The sequence below is a fragment of the Micrasema longulum genome, unplaced genomic scaffold (assembly GCF_059751315.1).
Source record: "Micrasema longulum isolate JH-2025_06_02 unplaced genomic scaffold, ASM5975131v1 h1tg000221l, whole genome shotgun sequence".
NCBI lineage: Eukaryota > Metazoa > Arthropoda > Insecta > Trichoptera > Brachycentridae > Micrasema > Micrasema longulum.
Window position 1 is genome coordinate 105,524 of NW_028277426.1, and position 17,474 is coordinate 122,997.

At 31.2% G+C, this 17,474-nt stretch overlaps 1 protein-coding gene across 4 annotated transcripts in view; it reads right to left on the reverse strand.

Moving 5' to 3' along the window:
- Positions 1–1,157: 1,157 nt before the first annotated feature.
- Positions 1,158–17,474, reverse strand: part of Nmdar2 (glutamate ionotropic receptor NMDA type subunit 2) — a 400,091-nt gene continuing 383,774 nt past the window's right edge. The window contains exons 5-8 of one of the 4 annotated variants that reach the window (XM_088243627.1): positions 12,963–13,149; positions 9,859–9,966; positions 6,800–6,904; positions 1,158–3,289 (exon numbers count right to left, since the gene is read on the reverse strand). In XM_088243627.1, the coding sequence (XP_088099753.1) occupies positions 3,247–3,289; positions 6,800–6,904; positions 9,859–9,966; positions 12,963–13,149 (443 nt within the window). In that variant the 3' untranslated portion in view covers positions 1,158–3,246. Of the gene's footprint in view, positions 3,290–6,799; positions 6,905–9,858; positions 9,967–12,962; positions 13,150–17,474 lie in introns of those variants that run through there. The other 3 variants (XM_088243624.1, XM_088243626.1, XM_088243625.1) reach the window with 3 other exon arrangements.

Below are 17,474 nucleotides of genomic sequence, written 5' to 3' on the forward strand. Positions count from 1 at the left end.
TAAAAAAAAAATGCTGGCACAATAGTTAATGCGTGGTTCAATAATTGTGTTATAAATAATTTTGCATGAATCCTTGTCAATAAATCTTCTAATTCTTCCCAAAATTCAAATTCTTTTTGCAATCTTTTTCGTTATCATCTTAAAGTAAGTTCGGAATCCATCATTACACCCAAATATTTAATTTCACTACGTTATTCAGTTTTTCATTTATATAATTAATTTTAGTGCTTTCACACTTATGTATTACGTAGTCTTAGCTTAACAGAGTTATATTAAATTTGTGATTAAACCATAGGTTATACGTATGACCTAATTATATTTGTTTTGAAGACTAATAGTCTTATTATGTTGATTTAGTGCACCATTGTGTTTTTATTATTTTTGTTTTCTCGGCGAAAACAATTAAGTACAGTAAAACTCCAATTATCTGGATTAATGAGTGCCTGACGTTATCTGGATACGCAGAAATCTGGATAATTGGACTAACCATTAAAACAAGGCAATATTTTGAAAGAAAATCCAAGATGTACTCTAAGATCACTGTTTTTATCGCCTTTGAAATAAAACAGCGATTGGAATCACATAAAAAACTTTCCTAAACATGTCCACCAGAGTTAAATTACTTTGCTGGACATGTTTTAGTAAGTTTAATTTAAAATTCATCTCTTTTATTTTTTATTTCCTGATATCGATCCGGATGTTTGGCAATCCGGATGACTGAAGTCCGGGTGAACATAGTTCTACCGTATTGTAAAGATATTTAACGAATTTTAAGTACATGGTGTAGACCACGTATAAAAAACGCCGCCTTCTGGATGAATTTTCAAGAAAATAAAGAGAAGTGTAGGTATCATTTATTTAGTTTATATATGCCTTCATAGTCAGCGCCCATGCCTACCATGCAAGAGGTTTCTGGTTCAAAACCACCAGCACCCTGAGCGCGGTTATTTTAAATTGTGAATTCCGGGTCAATTTGAACATAAAAGTATATGTATTTTAAAAATATATAATCTTAGACTTACAGAATCCGCTGCGGATAAATTTTGAAGAAGTTTTTTTTGTGATTTTCTCAAAAGTAGAAAAAGCCTCCATATTAGGTTTGTTAGTCTACGGCTCTTATCGTTTATGAAATGGTTTTAAATAAAACAAGGACATTATTATAAAAGGTACATGTATTATAGATACACATACATAATGTTTATATCTTTGTAACATTCATATCCATTAACAAAAGAAATACACCACAATGTTACAGCAAGTTGTCAGTACATATTTTGTTACCGAAACATTAGTGAATTTCTGATACATTTACTATGAGTATAATCGCTTCAACTTATTACTTTAGAAGCTATTTACAAAGTTTATTGTTTATTATCTTTTTAAAGAAACAAATGAAAATGGGAGAAATGATAATGAATGATGAATGAGTACAAAATACATACGTCTGTGATGGTGGAGCGTACACAACTGTGCGGAGTATAATATAAGCGTTATTTGAGATTCTTAATCTATACTACTTCTAAGTTTCGTTGACTGCAGTAGATTGTATTTAAATATATCCACACAAGATTTAGTATACACGAGCAACTATTTACAGAGTTTTGGCACATTTGTCTAGTTTAAATATTCATTTACCAAAATATATTCGTCACTTAAATATTTAAAATAAACGTGTTCTTCTTTTGGCATGCATTGGGAGACTGATACCACTGTTATGTCAAATCGTTAAGTCAAGAGATGCTATCAAAGATGATATTGTATTCGTATACAAGATGTAGTACTCGTGTAGAGTAAAACATAAGTTGTACCCGATCGGGTAATTACATGAAACGATGACCGACAATGTGCTTTGGATAAATGATTGAAATAAATAGCGTATCTAACATGGTAATATGTACAGTGTCATGTTGAGTATCATATTTCCTTTTCCCCAGCCATGGAATAGGAAAAGGTGACACTCGACAATTAATGCCAAGTCTACTGCAATCCCAAAACTGAGCTAAGTGATGTATAACAACAATAACAACAGTTAACAGCAATAACAATCCTTCCTTCGAGGGCGTAACGACATCTCCAACAAATTTCATAATGAGCTATCGACTTTTGTTGAAAAAAATAAATATGATCCTTTCTAGGTAAAAATATATATATTTTCTTCGAAACAATAAAAATATAATTTTGCAAGGGCTTATTTCGCTATCTAATGGGAAACATAATAAACTGTAGAAATTTAATCTGGACGCAATTTTACCCAAATAATATTTATGCGTAATGTATAAAGATCTAGTTATTTTAATCTTATTGAAATATAAATGAGCCAATCTTCAATTTCTCTACCACATATTACAGTCAATTTAAGAATTTAAATAGTTTATTTAATAATTACAACGCAGTTTATTCATTTTCTGTTTACTCTATTATTAGGCTTACAGTAATTGGTGTAAATATTTTCTCGTACGAGTCATACTCTAGGATGAAGACCAATGTTGATGGCAAATCCATAATCCGCTAACTGTACAATGTGAGAATGGCTTATACTCGGATGTACCGAGAAAATAGAGTATGTAGCATACTTTACAAATATAATATGTACCTAATTACCACACTCAGTTAAATATTAATAATATTTATCCATATTTGTCACAATCTCTTCCACTATATAACAATCAATAGTCATTTCAATATTTTCAATGCGGAGAAGTTGTAAAAATATTAGGAATAAGTTTGTATCGAACGTTGTAAAATTTGTAAGAAAAAATACGAATTTTTATTAGTCTACATATACTTACAATATTTTTTTTTCTAATTCTAGAGTCAATATTTTTGTATGTTCATCTAATACCATTGTTGCTGTCACTATTTTGCACATAATTTCACACGATGTTTCATTTATGATTACGATCAAAGCCGCGATAGAATAACTAACTAACTAACTAATGGAAATAACATAAGTACAACTTCTCCATAAAGTGCCTTTCACATTATATTTCCAGTGGCTATTGTTAATACATACGTCAACTAATGAATTACTGCTTCATAAGAATAATGGAAGCTTCATCACATTTGCATTTTCTTCAACCGTTTATCGTAATTTATCTTTCCACCATTCTCTGTTGCCCTTCTTGTATTGGGAATATATACACAAATACACCGGCAGTTTATCAACAGGGGTACGCATGTACTAGTTTACCAATCTGAATATAAACAGATATTCTGCAAGTAGTTGGCGTGGTGGTTATTCGTTGATCACAGAACCGTTTCCATTTCTGCTATTTCCGTTCGGTCAGGTCTGAAAAGAGAAATCAATATTGTATTTATTCAAATTGAAAATTAGCACTTTAACTAACATATAAGATTAATGAGGGTACTACTTGCAAACCCGGCAAAATCCATCTTTCTTTATTTTGAGCAAATCACAAAAAACTGATACAATACTTAACTTCAATTTTTTTTTCAAACATATTTTTTTTATTATAATCAGTAAATATTTTATGAGACATAAGCATGATTATGTCAAGAAACAGTAGTGAAATAATAAATTTAATTTTATACATTACCAACTTTGCAATACTCAAGTAGTGGTTGCCATGTTTGGAACAAAGCCGATAATTTAAAAATCAAGTCTTACAAATTAAGCCGTATTTTTAACTGACAATGTTAAAATTATTGTAAAAAATTGTATCAATAAGTTTCAATTAATATCTCACTTTTTTTAAATTTTGGATTTTGCCGGGTTTGTAAGTAGTACCCTCAAATATCTACTGTGATTTTGCTTTTTGCCAAGCAGGAATACTTAAAACTTTATAAATCAATAACCATTTGAATACAGCTGGAGAAACAAAGCACACATATATCAAATATAGTTGATAGTTAAATAAACAAATTGTTCTTTTATAATTATATAAGTTTAGATAACCAAGAGGTAAATAGGAAATAATAGGTTTGGTCGTTGAAATTCTGCTAGGAGCATAATTCAATTTCAAGCAAGCATAAATTGAACTTTAGCTAATAACACTGCTTAAGTCATTTTTTGTTCTTTTTACAAGACAATGAAAAAACTGCGTATTTTATTGAAAGTTTAACTTAATTACACCATCAATGTATTAAAATGAAACATTTTTCTATAAACTGTCACATATTAAAAACTCTAAGTCTAACATCTAACAGACTCATAGAGCTAATGTATAGGGCCCATTACACGTACAGATCGGATCGCGCATCTGGAACGACATTCCAAACTGGGGGTAGAAACGCGCGCTGAACCGCGCGCCGAAATGTCAGACTGCTGTCCAAACCGTTGAGTCAAAAAAGACACGGCGTTCCCTCGTTCCACGGATCAAACTGTATGTAAAGGCGTTTTGACAGTTTTTAGCGCAGTTTGGAATGGCACGTGGACTGTCCTACAGTTCAAAAGTTTTTTTACGCAGTCCCATACATTTTTTCTCGAGCTTACGATATTCTAGTAACATGGATACTTCTGAGGTTGTAATAGCGTTAGCTGGGCTTGTAGTTGGTTTTAACAAAAATAAAATGGCAAATTTGGGAGAACAAATATGGACATCGATATGGACCAATGTTAAATGAGCTGCGCGAAAATTGCCCGGAAGATTACAGAAATTATTTACGGAGTTTTTACCCGCTATAGTGTCTTCAAAAATTACCTAGAAAGATACAATTATGAGAAAATGCTTATCCGCAGAAGAACATCTTGCAGCCACATTAAGATTTCTTGCAGTCCAATCTGTACGTGTAATGGGCTTTTATTTCTTTAGAAACATCATAAAAAAAAACGGTATGAAAAAACATTCTATGCACTTTGCCAATCTCATTTAGAATATGGACTACTAGGATGGAGATCCGCTGCAGCTACACTTGCAGCTGCAGTTAAACGAATTTTCAAAGTACAAAAAGGCATCATAAAAGTTATTCTCAAGGTACCAATAAGAACTTTACCCACAGAAAATTTTAAGCCCGAGATGTGCCTGAGATATGCCTTATATACGCTAAAATTACTCTGTTAGCCAGATTGGGAGATGGACATTGTCATCACCCTACGCATGAACATGAATATATAACAAGAAATAATATCATTGTCAATAAGGCAGTTTGAACTAAGGTCGAAGGATTATTTTTCTGCCAAATTGTTTCCGCATAAAATTGTGTTAACTAATAACAAACAATATTTAAAAGAGAAATCAAAATCTGGCCGAAGAAAGTTAGGATAGGAAAAAAAAATTAAATGACATGTGAAATATATTTTTCAAAAATTGAACACTGTGCAGCGTACAGTCCTTAAAACAGGTTTGCCTAGTGAGGAAAACTTAAATTTTTTTTTTTTCCAAAAAATATTTTTTATAGTATATTAATGATAATATATATATTTTCTAATCCACTTCACTTCAATAAATTTGTAAACAGTTTGTTCATTGTCATGTAAAAATAAACAAAAATTAAGCAGTGTTAGCTAAGCGACAATATGTACAAATTCAACTATCTTGTAAATTTTAACAGTTAATATAATGAACCATATCAAATTTGTTAGTTTGTTTTAGTGGGTATAAACAAACATAATAAATAATATATATAGTACTAAATGTCATTTCATATCGAGTCCACAGGGACAGCGGATAGCCGTAGAACTCGTCAATCTGTACTCTTCGACATTCCTAACTCAATGACTAATTAAATGAAAAATAGCACTCTTCGAAGAATACAGATTACCAATAATGTCAGTTTTAGTGACATCGAGATATTACACTGTAAATACCATATTTTTATCAGATCTGTCTGATAAAAATATGGGATGTAAAATGCTAAACATTTTTAATTTATCTCCTGCTTAACTTTGAATTTTAACTTTTAATTTTAACTTTTAATTTCAACTCTTAATTTTTACTTATTCATATGTAAATCTACTACCTGCATCTAATTAGTTATTTTTAGTTTTTTTACTAAGAAGTATGAATGTTCATGGGCTTCCATGAACTGCTTAGAGAGAGAGGGGAGGAAAGTAAAGTTGGAGCTATACAATGTCATCTCCCTTTTATGTACTTTTTATTTAATTTTTACATATTTATTTTTTTGAATAAAATGATTTTTTCCCCTCTCCTAAAGTATTCTAGCATTCATAATAAATTAATGTGAAATCTGTAATTGGTCTTTCTTTTTAAAATTGTTCTTTTGTACCTTGTATTTATGAAAAGACTGTATGATTTCCTTAATAAATAAATTAAATATTTGTGTATGACACTTACCATAAGTGGTTACGTACAAATATATTTCTTTTTAATTATATCTACATATATTCAAAATAAGGTACAGAAGTAAACAAAATCTAGATTGCGCCAAACTAATAATAAATAAAAGTTTATCGGCTTTTTTTTAAAACATTTATTTTATTTTATTTTTATTTTATTTTATTTTATTTGGGATTTTTACAGCTATTACATAAACAAAATAAGTAGAAAAATATTAACAATGCTAAAGTCAATCAAAAAAATCCACTGTAAATATATATAAAAAAATAAGTTTCGTAATTGTATTTGTATGATGTTTGTATTCATGTGTATGTGAATGTGTGTATGCGTGAATGAATGAGGGAGAGGATACATGTGCGTGTGGGAATGAATGAGGGAGAGGGTGCGTGTGTGTGCGTGCGTAAGGATAAAAAATAATTGTTTAAAACTTTTAATTGTATTAAAAATAGTACAAGAAAGACAAAATAGTACAAGTTTAGTAAAATGTTTGACTACAAAGTGAATGCTTTCTATATTAATAACAATATATAGTCTTTATTCACCTGTATATGTCTCTTGCACTCCCTCCAATGAACTCTGGAGAAAGCAGTTGACTTCTTGTCATGTCTCTTGTACCAGCTCGGAGAAGGTCAGAAGCACTTGCAAGTCTGAAACATTAAACATTTATTGTATTCTTCACCATTTTAATATAGAATTTATTCTTATTTTTGTATTACATAAACATGTGTTTTTGTAAATAATTTTTATCCAATTGACATATTTTACTGAGTTGTGAAAACTTTCGATATGTTGAACATTCGACTTTAAAAATGTAACACAACCATGTATACAAGAAAACCCCTAAATTAAGATTTTTAAAGGACCGACAAAAAAAATTGTTAATGGAAGGAAGATTTAAATGAAATAATTTAATTCAATTTAATTCAAATTTGATTTAGTGATAAAAAAAATAATTCAGCAAATTTTTTTTTTTAGAGAAATTTATGCTGCAATGTTTAAACCATTTTTTCATCGCTACTTTTTCAATATTATATTCAAAAATAATAAATATCTCTGAAATACAACACATCATCTTTAAAATTACAACTGAAACACGAAAATGGCCGCGATAAATGTTCGCAAAACACAATAAAAAAAACACAAACATGGCGGCAATAATTTTGATTATCGATTTAACTAACCAAGTTAGTATAATGCTAGAGACTAACTTCAGACTCTTGTGCTGTCAGTTTTCAGTAGGAATAGCAATTTTTTCTGACCAAAAAATCAGTACAATGATTAGAGGCAAACTTCAGATTCTTGATTTGTCAAAAACACGAAAATGGCGGCAATAAATGTTCACAAAATACATTAAACTGTCTTTAATTGTAAGTCTCTATAAAAAAGTTAGTATAGTGATAGAAGCTAACTTCAGACTCTCTGTCAGTTTTCAGTACGGATTACAAATTTCACCGACGTTAATTGCGGGAATAAAACGTAAAACTGGGTTTTTAATGTACTCAGAAATTCAAAATGCAATGGGACCACAAATATTATATGTAAATCGCTGGAAAATGCCAATTGCGGGGACGTAATATCGGGGTTTCATTGTAGCTCGAGTCCAACTTTGTATTATTTTTCAAGGAAAGCGATAAATAAAGATTTTTTTTTATTTTCATTTTTTCACAGGTTATGTTTTGTTTTTTTAGTTTTTATTTACAATGTTTTTCAGAAGTATTACCTTCTAAACAACAATATTTTATACATGTATACTTGATTATATATGTGAAGTTGCTTATTTGCCATAATTTAAAACAATGATACAAAATTTAGAAAAGTATGTGTAATTATAAATATTATTTCTCTTCGATAATTGCCTAAATTTTGGAAGAAATCATCTTATTACTTGTTTAATATATATGTAAGTACTATTTATGCAAAGCATGGCATATAAAATATCAGGCATACAGAGTGCTTATACGAGTAGCATAAGTTTAGTATCAAATGATTATAAGGATTTCATTATTTGAAGCCAACCAGAGTGCATATGCTGTATGGATTACTCTAAAGATGAGATGCATTGTGAATAAGCCTAATATTCTTATCTTGTATAATCATTAGATAATTGATCAAATATCGAATTAAAATAGGCATATTTTCATATACATTAGATTACAATGAAGATAACTAATCTTCTAATTAATAGTATTTTTGTTAAATAAAACTTTTTATAAAGTATTCCTGTGTTTAATGAGATAATTTAATATTTAATAATCCAGTTCTTATTATCCTTTATTTTGATCTCATTTAAATATCAATATGTATTTTATTCGGGTGATCCTGTGCAAGTTGGATTCGTTCCGACGTTTCAGCTACCATTGCAGGAGCCATCTTCAGGGTAAACTGTGTGTTTTGTAGAAAAACATACGTGTTTATGTACAAGTACCGTGTCGCAGTCGGCCGCAGGCACATTCCTTGTTATTTTTGTAGTGTGTAGTGCCGGGAACTTAGGGGTTTATGTTGTTTGGATGTTTGTGTATTTCAATTGCCTCTTTTGTTATTCACGCTCTGTAATTTCTAGGTTCACGCAAAATCTTTAGTTCGAAGGCGAAAATATGTCCTGTGTCCATAAAGTGTATTGTAGATTTTTCTGGGTGCCCTAGTTTACACGCTCTTTTATATTCATCAATTATTTTCTTTGCTGTGCTACCTGTTTGTCCAATGTACACTTTATCACATCTTTGTCATTTTAGTTTAAAAACTGCTTCAGTTTCCAGGGGGTTCTTTTCTTTCGGGTTTAATTTAATTTAACTTACACGGGATCACCCAAAAAATATACATATTGATAACAGTGACCGTGAAACCAATGCACTCATTTAAATATGTTTTTTCTTCGAAATTTTTATTTAAATATGCTTATATTTTTTTTAATGATTTCAAATCCAAAGTGCTAACAAATAAAAGCTGCTTTTTAAAAATAAATAAAGCCAAGTAAGCATCATCATCTAACCAGCAATCAGCCCAGCACCCGGCTCATTCTAAGGAGTATCTTCGAATGCTTTTTGAAATAAGTTGCAAAGTAATTAAGATCTACAAATTATTTAGGATAACAGTTATAACAACATTAACTTATTTTATTGAGACCATCCCAAATATAGTTAGCAAATCCTTCCGAATCCACACCAATTATGTTTCCAAAATCATGTTCTTTGTCTTAGCAGTGCATGTGTTAATAATAATTAGGTATTTACATAAACCAAAATGTGTTTGATGAGTGAGTCAACGGTATATTTAAAAGCAACACATTAAATCACCTAAAATTTCTTGTCTCCGTTTAGTCAAATGTCAATGTCTTCAATGAATTGTTGGCTTTCTCTTTCCACAAACACAATACCAAAACTTACATTAAAATCAGAAATAAGACAGTTCTATTGAATGTAATATGCCTTTTAGTTTTGGTGTTATATTTGTGGACAGAAAAAACAACTAAATAACTTTGTTAATGACCCACTTAAACGGAGGCATTGAGAACACTTTTTAGTTTATGTTTTCTGAAGAACTGGTTCTGTGATGCGTATTGGTTATAATTTTGATGGCCTCTCTATTTGGGATGGAGACTTACTCCGAAAGGCGAGACTCGCTGGCTGAGAATCCTTTACAGGTTAGCACTTCTGGAGGAGATTCCGCTGGGACTGGTATGCAAGGCCAACATGATGAACCTCCGACACGCCTAACCGATACCACCCCGCATTATAATTCATATTAAAAATACAAATAAATTTTCTTTGATATTTTTACACCATTATTTAATCCTGTTTGACTTGTGTTTAGACTTTAAATAATGACGTCATTGCAATTCAAAAGTTTTAAACACACATAGATCAAAAAGGATTAGTCAAATTTGTGTGGGTTAATATGTTTTATACAGTTGTTTCTAATATTAGAAAAATACTTGTGTACTTTCATCATCGTCATTCCCCTTTCTGTACCCAGTGGTGCATAGAGCACTGAATTTGTAAACCAAATGCAGCATATTTTGATCTATCGCATGAACTTAAGGTGATCAGTCCTACGCTTCAGGTGCCAGCCCAGGAACAATGAAATATTGCCGTTGAAACAACCTTTATAATCAATATTTCACGTTCATTCTGCTAGGAATCAAACCCAGGACAGCAAGAATGGTATATGAATGTGCCAGCTACCACACAATGAGGGCGGACTATCTCCAATTGATTTCCTCATGTAGGATTTTTACGTGAGAACAGCCATTGAGTAAAAAACACCCGTCCAGGGTTTTGATTCTATTTAACATACATTGTATTCTTTATTCACCTTGACACAGATACATATTGACAGTGTACAGTGATTTGTTTTTTACGAAAACAAATTCCTTGTAATAACTTTTTCTTAATTTTTCTTTGTGAAATTGTGTTATTTCAAGCCTCAGTTTAATCCTGTAAACATGTAAGGTTATTTCAAATTCTTAATTTCGAAGTGAATAAAACTGCCTTTAGAAAATAATCAAGAAAAACATGCAAAAAGTGTTCCACATTTGTGCATTTCTAATATAAGTGAAAAGATGAATAGTAGAAACTGCAGTGTAAAATATAAAGAAATTTATAAATGACGAACACAGAAGCCAATTGAAAATTGTATAAAATGTTCATTACGTAAAACCAATGACTACTGAAGAAATAATTTTACCAAAAGTTTATTGTTTTCGAGTTTATCATAATGAAAAAATAAACAACCATAAAAGTTATATTTGTGTAGGAATATACCGTGGGTATACTGGCAAAAAACTTTAACTCTCAAATCCCTGTTTTGATAATTCAAGCATTTAAGTTTTGTTCCAATTTTACTCTTTCATATCTTATTTAAATATGTTAAGTGCTCATTTAAGAACATGTTTTTAATTTTTCCATTTCTTAAATTTATATTAAGTAAATCTAAGTTATTTTAATTAATGTTATTTAAAACATTTAGCCTTATAGAGGTCATCACCATCAAGCCGTAACGTTGGCAGGGACGAACACCGTTCTGGCTTGCAACGCGTAACCCGACGCAATCTCAGCTCGGACAAGTAATTAAACGTCGTGCAGCAAAAGAATATGCACATTTCATCTTGGCATTTCGTGTCGCCCGTCCACAAGCTCCTCGCCAGTGTTCGCTATTGTAAATTCCTTTTGTACAAAATTGTAAGGATGTAACTCGTGTGTATCTACTCAATAAATAACTTCAATTGTAATCCATCTTTCTCATTTAACCTCAAATCAATTCACGCTTCCATACAGCCTAAATAAAATACCCGGTATACGACTTAACTTTAAATTTATTTTTATAACTACAGATATGTGAAATTTCATATGGCTTAGTTTATTTTGCCAGTTTGTATAGCGTTAAAAACTTTACACAACTACATATTTTCGAGTTTTTTTTGCCAGTATATCCATGATTTATTTGTAATTAACTATTTCTGTAAATATTTTAAACTAAACAATATGCTTTAACCCTCCCAGGGAAGGCCCAGTGATTTGTAGCTAGTACACATTGCATCTAATAACTTTAATATCTTAAAAATATAATAAATGCTGTATTAAAATTTTAGGTATTTCTCCGATATACATTTGTGTATTGCTTAGAATATTTTTTATTTCATAATAAATACTTATTGGGCACAGAAAAAGTGTTTTCTCAAAAATCGAAGCTAAATCACCGATACAATTGAAAGTTTACCAATGCGCATGTCGCTGCGTTGTTGTTGTTTTTAGGTGTTAACATTGTTAAATATGTATAATGAAATTTCAATAATACAAAAAAAAATGTGCTCTTTTATTAAAAATTTTGAATTAAATGAGAGCGAAGATTACATCAAATGACACTTAACAAACCATAAAAAAAAATCCGGAAACAAGTGACTGTCAGGAGTTCTAGTGATGAAATCAATCAGGATATAAAAGTCTCGTTAGAATCAATAGGACGAAATTGGCTCGTAATATTGTGAGTTCGAATAAAAATAAATAAAAAAATCCTTAAAATCAGGATCTTATTTTGATCTTTAAAAAAGTATTCTCGTATTTTCTCCCTGGATTATGGTACGAGAGTAATGATTTTTGTACACACTACAGATATTTAACCATTGCTCTATCATTTTGCTTTTTCGATAAATTGTTTCTAATGGTAGCTAAATCGTCAAAAATCCAAAAAAGCGCCCAGTTTTATCTGCTATTTTCGGATGTACATACACATACAAAAAAAATTTAGTAATTTGAAAAAGTACTGACACGGAAAATTTCATTCCCTTTTTTAAAAAAATAACCAAATCGGTTCAGTTTTGGGGTGTGGAAAATGCGACAGCCAAACGTCGATTTTAGTTAGGCAAAATTAGTCCGATGTGCGGTTTTCTTTTTTGCACAGTATTGGGAACGTTCAAATACCTATTCATCCAAATTGTCCGGCATCGCATGCCCCTTAAAACCTTTAAGGAGATTTCTAACACCCAGGAAGATCATATTTACACCAACAGGTACATATGATCTTCGCATAAAATCCCCAAGAGTTGCCGAGATGTGTATGACAAAAATAGCCCGGAGTGCAAAGAGTTAAGATATTATTTTGTTTTTTCTTGAAAATTATGAAAAACTGATGGCTAGTACAATTATTAATTCTTATATCTTTCCTTGTATATCTTCCGGCCTTGAATGATAGATGAGTTTGATGTTGTACCTTCTGTGTGATGGTTTGACTCCGTGCGCTTCCATCTCCTTGAGAAGTTGGCGAATTCGGAGACGAGCGAGCTCCAATTCGTGGCGAGCCTTCCACAGCCGAGTATCGCACATCGGGTCCACACACCGGTGCTGGCGGATTATGTCTGTGGCTTCAAACACTGCTCCGCGGAATGTTAAAGACTTGCCTGAAATCGTTATAAAAAAGATGTTTTACTAAGGAAATAAAAGAAGTTGGTATTGGAAAAGCGAGAAATAGAAATGGCTGGAAAATCTGTCAAAAACTCCTGGTGGCGCTGGGTTTCTTTACTTTTATCAGCTACTTGCCCTTTTCAAAAAGTATTCTCAAATAAAAAGTTCTAAAAAAAGTGATTTCGAAAGCAGAATTTACAAAAGACAATTGGGTGATTTATTTTCCTATTTTTTGAAATTGTGATAATTTCATTCATGCTGAATATTTCTAAAATCATTGTAAAAAATTGCTGTACCTTTGTCAACATTTTTATTACTACGCTAAAATATTTTGTGAAATTTGAGTATCTTAAAAAATTATATAAAAGATTTTATTGTATGTGTACGAGAGTATTGTGTAAAACAGGTAAAAATATTTGAACTTGTAATAAGTGTACATAAATGCGAATATTTTAGCCAAAAATTATTGGTAAAATTAATAATAACTTGGTAAGGTATTTTCCCTATGAATAAACGTTTGTCTGTTCCGACATTAGCAGATGTTAACGGGTGGACGTCAATGACTACGTTTGGATGTATGGGCTCTATTAGTGATTATGAAGTCAATGATTGAACTTTTGCCTCTATTGTCGAGAAAAGTGTACTTGTGCTGTTCTTTATGATGGAAGAAAGTATTATCAACTCCCAGCGTATTGCGCGTGCAAAAATCCAATGGACAAGCAGGAAATAGCAGATATTTTGGCTCAGGTAGCAGAAGAACGTCACAAATTTGGGTTGGAAATAAACAATCAAAACTAAGCTTATGATCGTTGACAGGGCTAATATGCTACAACCATCAAATAAACTCCAAGACCATGAAAAAGTGCAAGATTTTATTTATTTGGGCTCATCCATCTCTGCAGGGGGTGCTTGCACAACAAAAATTAAAAGACGCATCATGACATAAATTTGGCAAGATCTGGGCATCTGAAAGGAAACATAAATTAAAAATAATAATAAAACAACATAACATAATTTAAAAAATAAAATGCTTTTTTTTTCTTCAGAATACGGTTTTGAAATTTAACATACTTAAAAAAAAAAAAAAAAAAACAATTTATATCATTTCGTCATTTGAATTTTAACAAAAAGGTTTCTTACTTTTTACTAAGCTCTTTATTGTACCATTTTTAATACAATTTACAAGTTTTAAGCAAATATATTATTTTCATACTTACGTACCCATACAAACGCACCCTCTCCCTCTTTCATTCCCACACGCACATGTATCCTCTCCCTCATTCATTCACGCATACACACATTCACATACACATGAATACAAACGTCACACAAATACAATTACTAAACTTCTTTTCTTATATATTATGTGTCATTATATTTACAGTGGATTTTTTTAATTGGCTTTAGTATTTTTAAGATTTTTCTAATTATTTTGTTTATGTAATAGCTGTAAAAATCCCAAATAAAATGAAATAAAATGAAATAAAATAAATAAAATAAAATAAATAAATGTGCATAGTGCGTAAGATTGTGTTTCCAATATTCTCATATGGCACAGAAACGTGGACAGTTAAAGCATGTGAGCAGGAGAAAATAGATGCCTTTGAGATGTGGTGTTGGTGACGAATTTTGAGGCTCCCATGGACAGCCTGAAGAACAAACATCTCCGTACTGTAAGAAGTTAATGTGAAAGTTTACTTATTGGCCGTATATTGCCAACGTATTCTGCTCTTCTTCAGACACATAGCGAGATATGACCCAGAAATTCTAGATAATCACTGGCAATGTGCTAGGATGAAAAAGTAGAGGCAGAGTGGCAGCTCGATGGATCGACCAGGTGAAAACAATTTCACGGGCGACCCTACACGGAGCTGCAGAGAGAGTGCAGAGCCAGGAAGGGTGGAGACACGTAGTCGATTAAATCGTGGGAAAGTACCAACGATGACGAGTCTCAGAACTGGAGAACAACGGAGACAAAAAAAAAGTAATACTTGGCTTGCTTTTACTAGTTTTATCTGACCAATTAGCAATATATGCTTGGTTTACATCCAGCCACCTCTGTTTTTCCTAAAATGCTTTTACAACTTTTCCTGGTTTTTTAAATTGCGACTCTATACTAAACTGAATTTGAAGTTTTGAGCTCTATCTAACGCCCTGATCCTTAAAAACTCCACAGGGAATAATTTTCTTTCGATATTTCCAAGGAAAACCATATTGATCATGACATATCATAGGCATCTGCTCTAGATCCCTGTAACCTTTTTCTTTTAAATTAAAGTGATTTCCGAATTTAAACAAAAAGAAGGGTGTTTACTCTCATGCATTTGTCACAATAGTAAGCGAGAGTGCAGTAGATTCGCATGTTTAGCGCAAGCGGCCTTTTGAATTTTTCATTAAAAAATACAGGAATGCGAGGCAGGAGTATCACCTCTGCCCCTCATTCCTGTATCATGCCATCATGGCATCATGCCGAGAGCAGTGTCAGGGATAAGGGCTTGTTTATATACTTTAGTTGTTTACTTTCCCACTTTGTTCTTACTCCTGTGTTATTAGTCTGAATGTAAAGCGAGTGAAAGCTCTATTTGGTCAAATACATAAGTAAGTGAGAGTATAATATAAGTTGTTTGCCTACATTATATATTATGAATCAGAAAAAGCAGGTTCATGCAATTACAAACATTTATTTGGATTTGTGTCTTATAAATGAACATCAAGTTGTTATCTTTCTTATATCCGTGGGTAGGAGAGTACCTACATCACAGACAATAAATTGTTCTACGGATTTGTTTAAACAATGTTCCAGTCTAAGAGAACTATTCTGTGTTTTTTGTCAAATAGGTTTTGTGGTGTTTTGAGTTTTAATAAGTTTTGTATTTCAATTAAAATTCCAGTAAACCTGGAATCAAACTAAAGGATGGGTCATGGGGTCCACCGCAAACTCTGACTTCGGGCAAAGAAATTTCAGGTTTTTGGGTCCCAAAATATACAGTGTATATCGTTCTAAAATCATGACCCAGATCCAATTTAATAAATTAGCAAAAATTTGTTACTGGACTTGAGTAGAGAGAAGTCAGAACATGTGTCAATATAAATTTAAAATAAATAAAAAAGAAAATTGATATTTAATATTAAAAATTGTAAACTAAATTCACTAATAGGTAGTAATGTTTTGTTTATTTAGCTCCACACAAAAAAAATGTCCACCTCAAACAGGAAACAGGTTGTACCAGTCAGGCAGACTACTCATAATCCAGAGATACCTATTACCATAAAAAATGTTGTAGATAAAAATACTGTAATTTTTTTTGGTAAACCATGATTATTATTATAATTATTAATTTTGTGACTTGGATCTAGAAGGGCCAATATAAGATTTTATATTTCTCTTGGCACCATTTTGTAGAGGGTCGATGTTAATTATCGATAAACTATTTTGTACACGCATACATTATGATGAATGTTATTTATTCATATTTGTTACTAAAGCCATCAAACAGTTCATTTTAAAATCACAAAATGGCTAAATAACTCTCCTGTGTAAAATTACAAATTACGACATTGGTCGAAGCCACAGAACGAGAAAGTTGAGTGGTTTATTTATTTATTTAATAGATTATCAAATCAAGCCAATTAAAAAAAATAAAATTATATGTGTTATATTACAGTACAGCGCTACAATTTTTCAAAATTTTCATTTTTTATATCCAATTTCCCGTTGTTCAGACTTCCGCATTATGCCAAGGATAAAAAAAAAGAAACGGATATTTATTAAATCCAAAAAGTTCATTATGATGAGCACACATTTTATATTATCTAAGTAAAATAAACATTATTGGTATTTACTTGAAGGTTTGATTAAAACTTCTTTGAGAATTGATTTAAAATTGATTTTCCACAACTTTTTAGCTATACATGTGTTAACAATCATTTGAGTTGTTTCAAATATGAAAAAAAACTAAACATATATAAGTACATGCATACATAATAATATATCAGTAATAGTAGAACTCCGTTTATCCGAGCTCCAGTCATCCAGATTGCCAAATATCCAGATCATTATCAGGAAATAAAAAAAGTTACGGAGATGTTAATATAAAGTAAACGAGTTTCTTCGTCATTGCAATTAACTTTGCTGGACATGTTTAGGTATACTTTTAATGTGATTCTAATTTGCTGTATTATTTCAAAAGTGATCTTAGAGTAAACTTTGCAATTTGTTTTAAAACATTGCCATAAATTAATGGTAATCCAATTATTCGAATTTCTACATATCTGGATAATGTCTGGCACTGATTAATCCGGATAATTAGACTTTTACTGT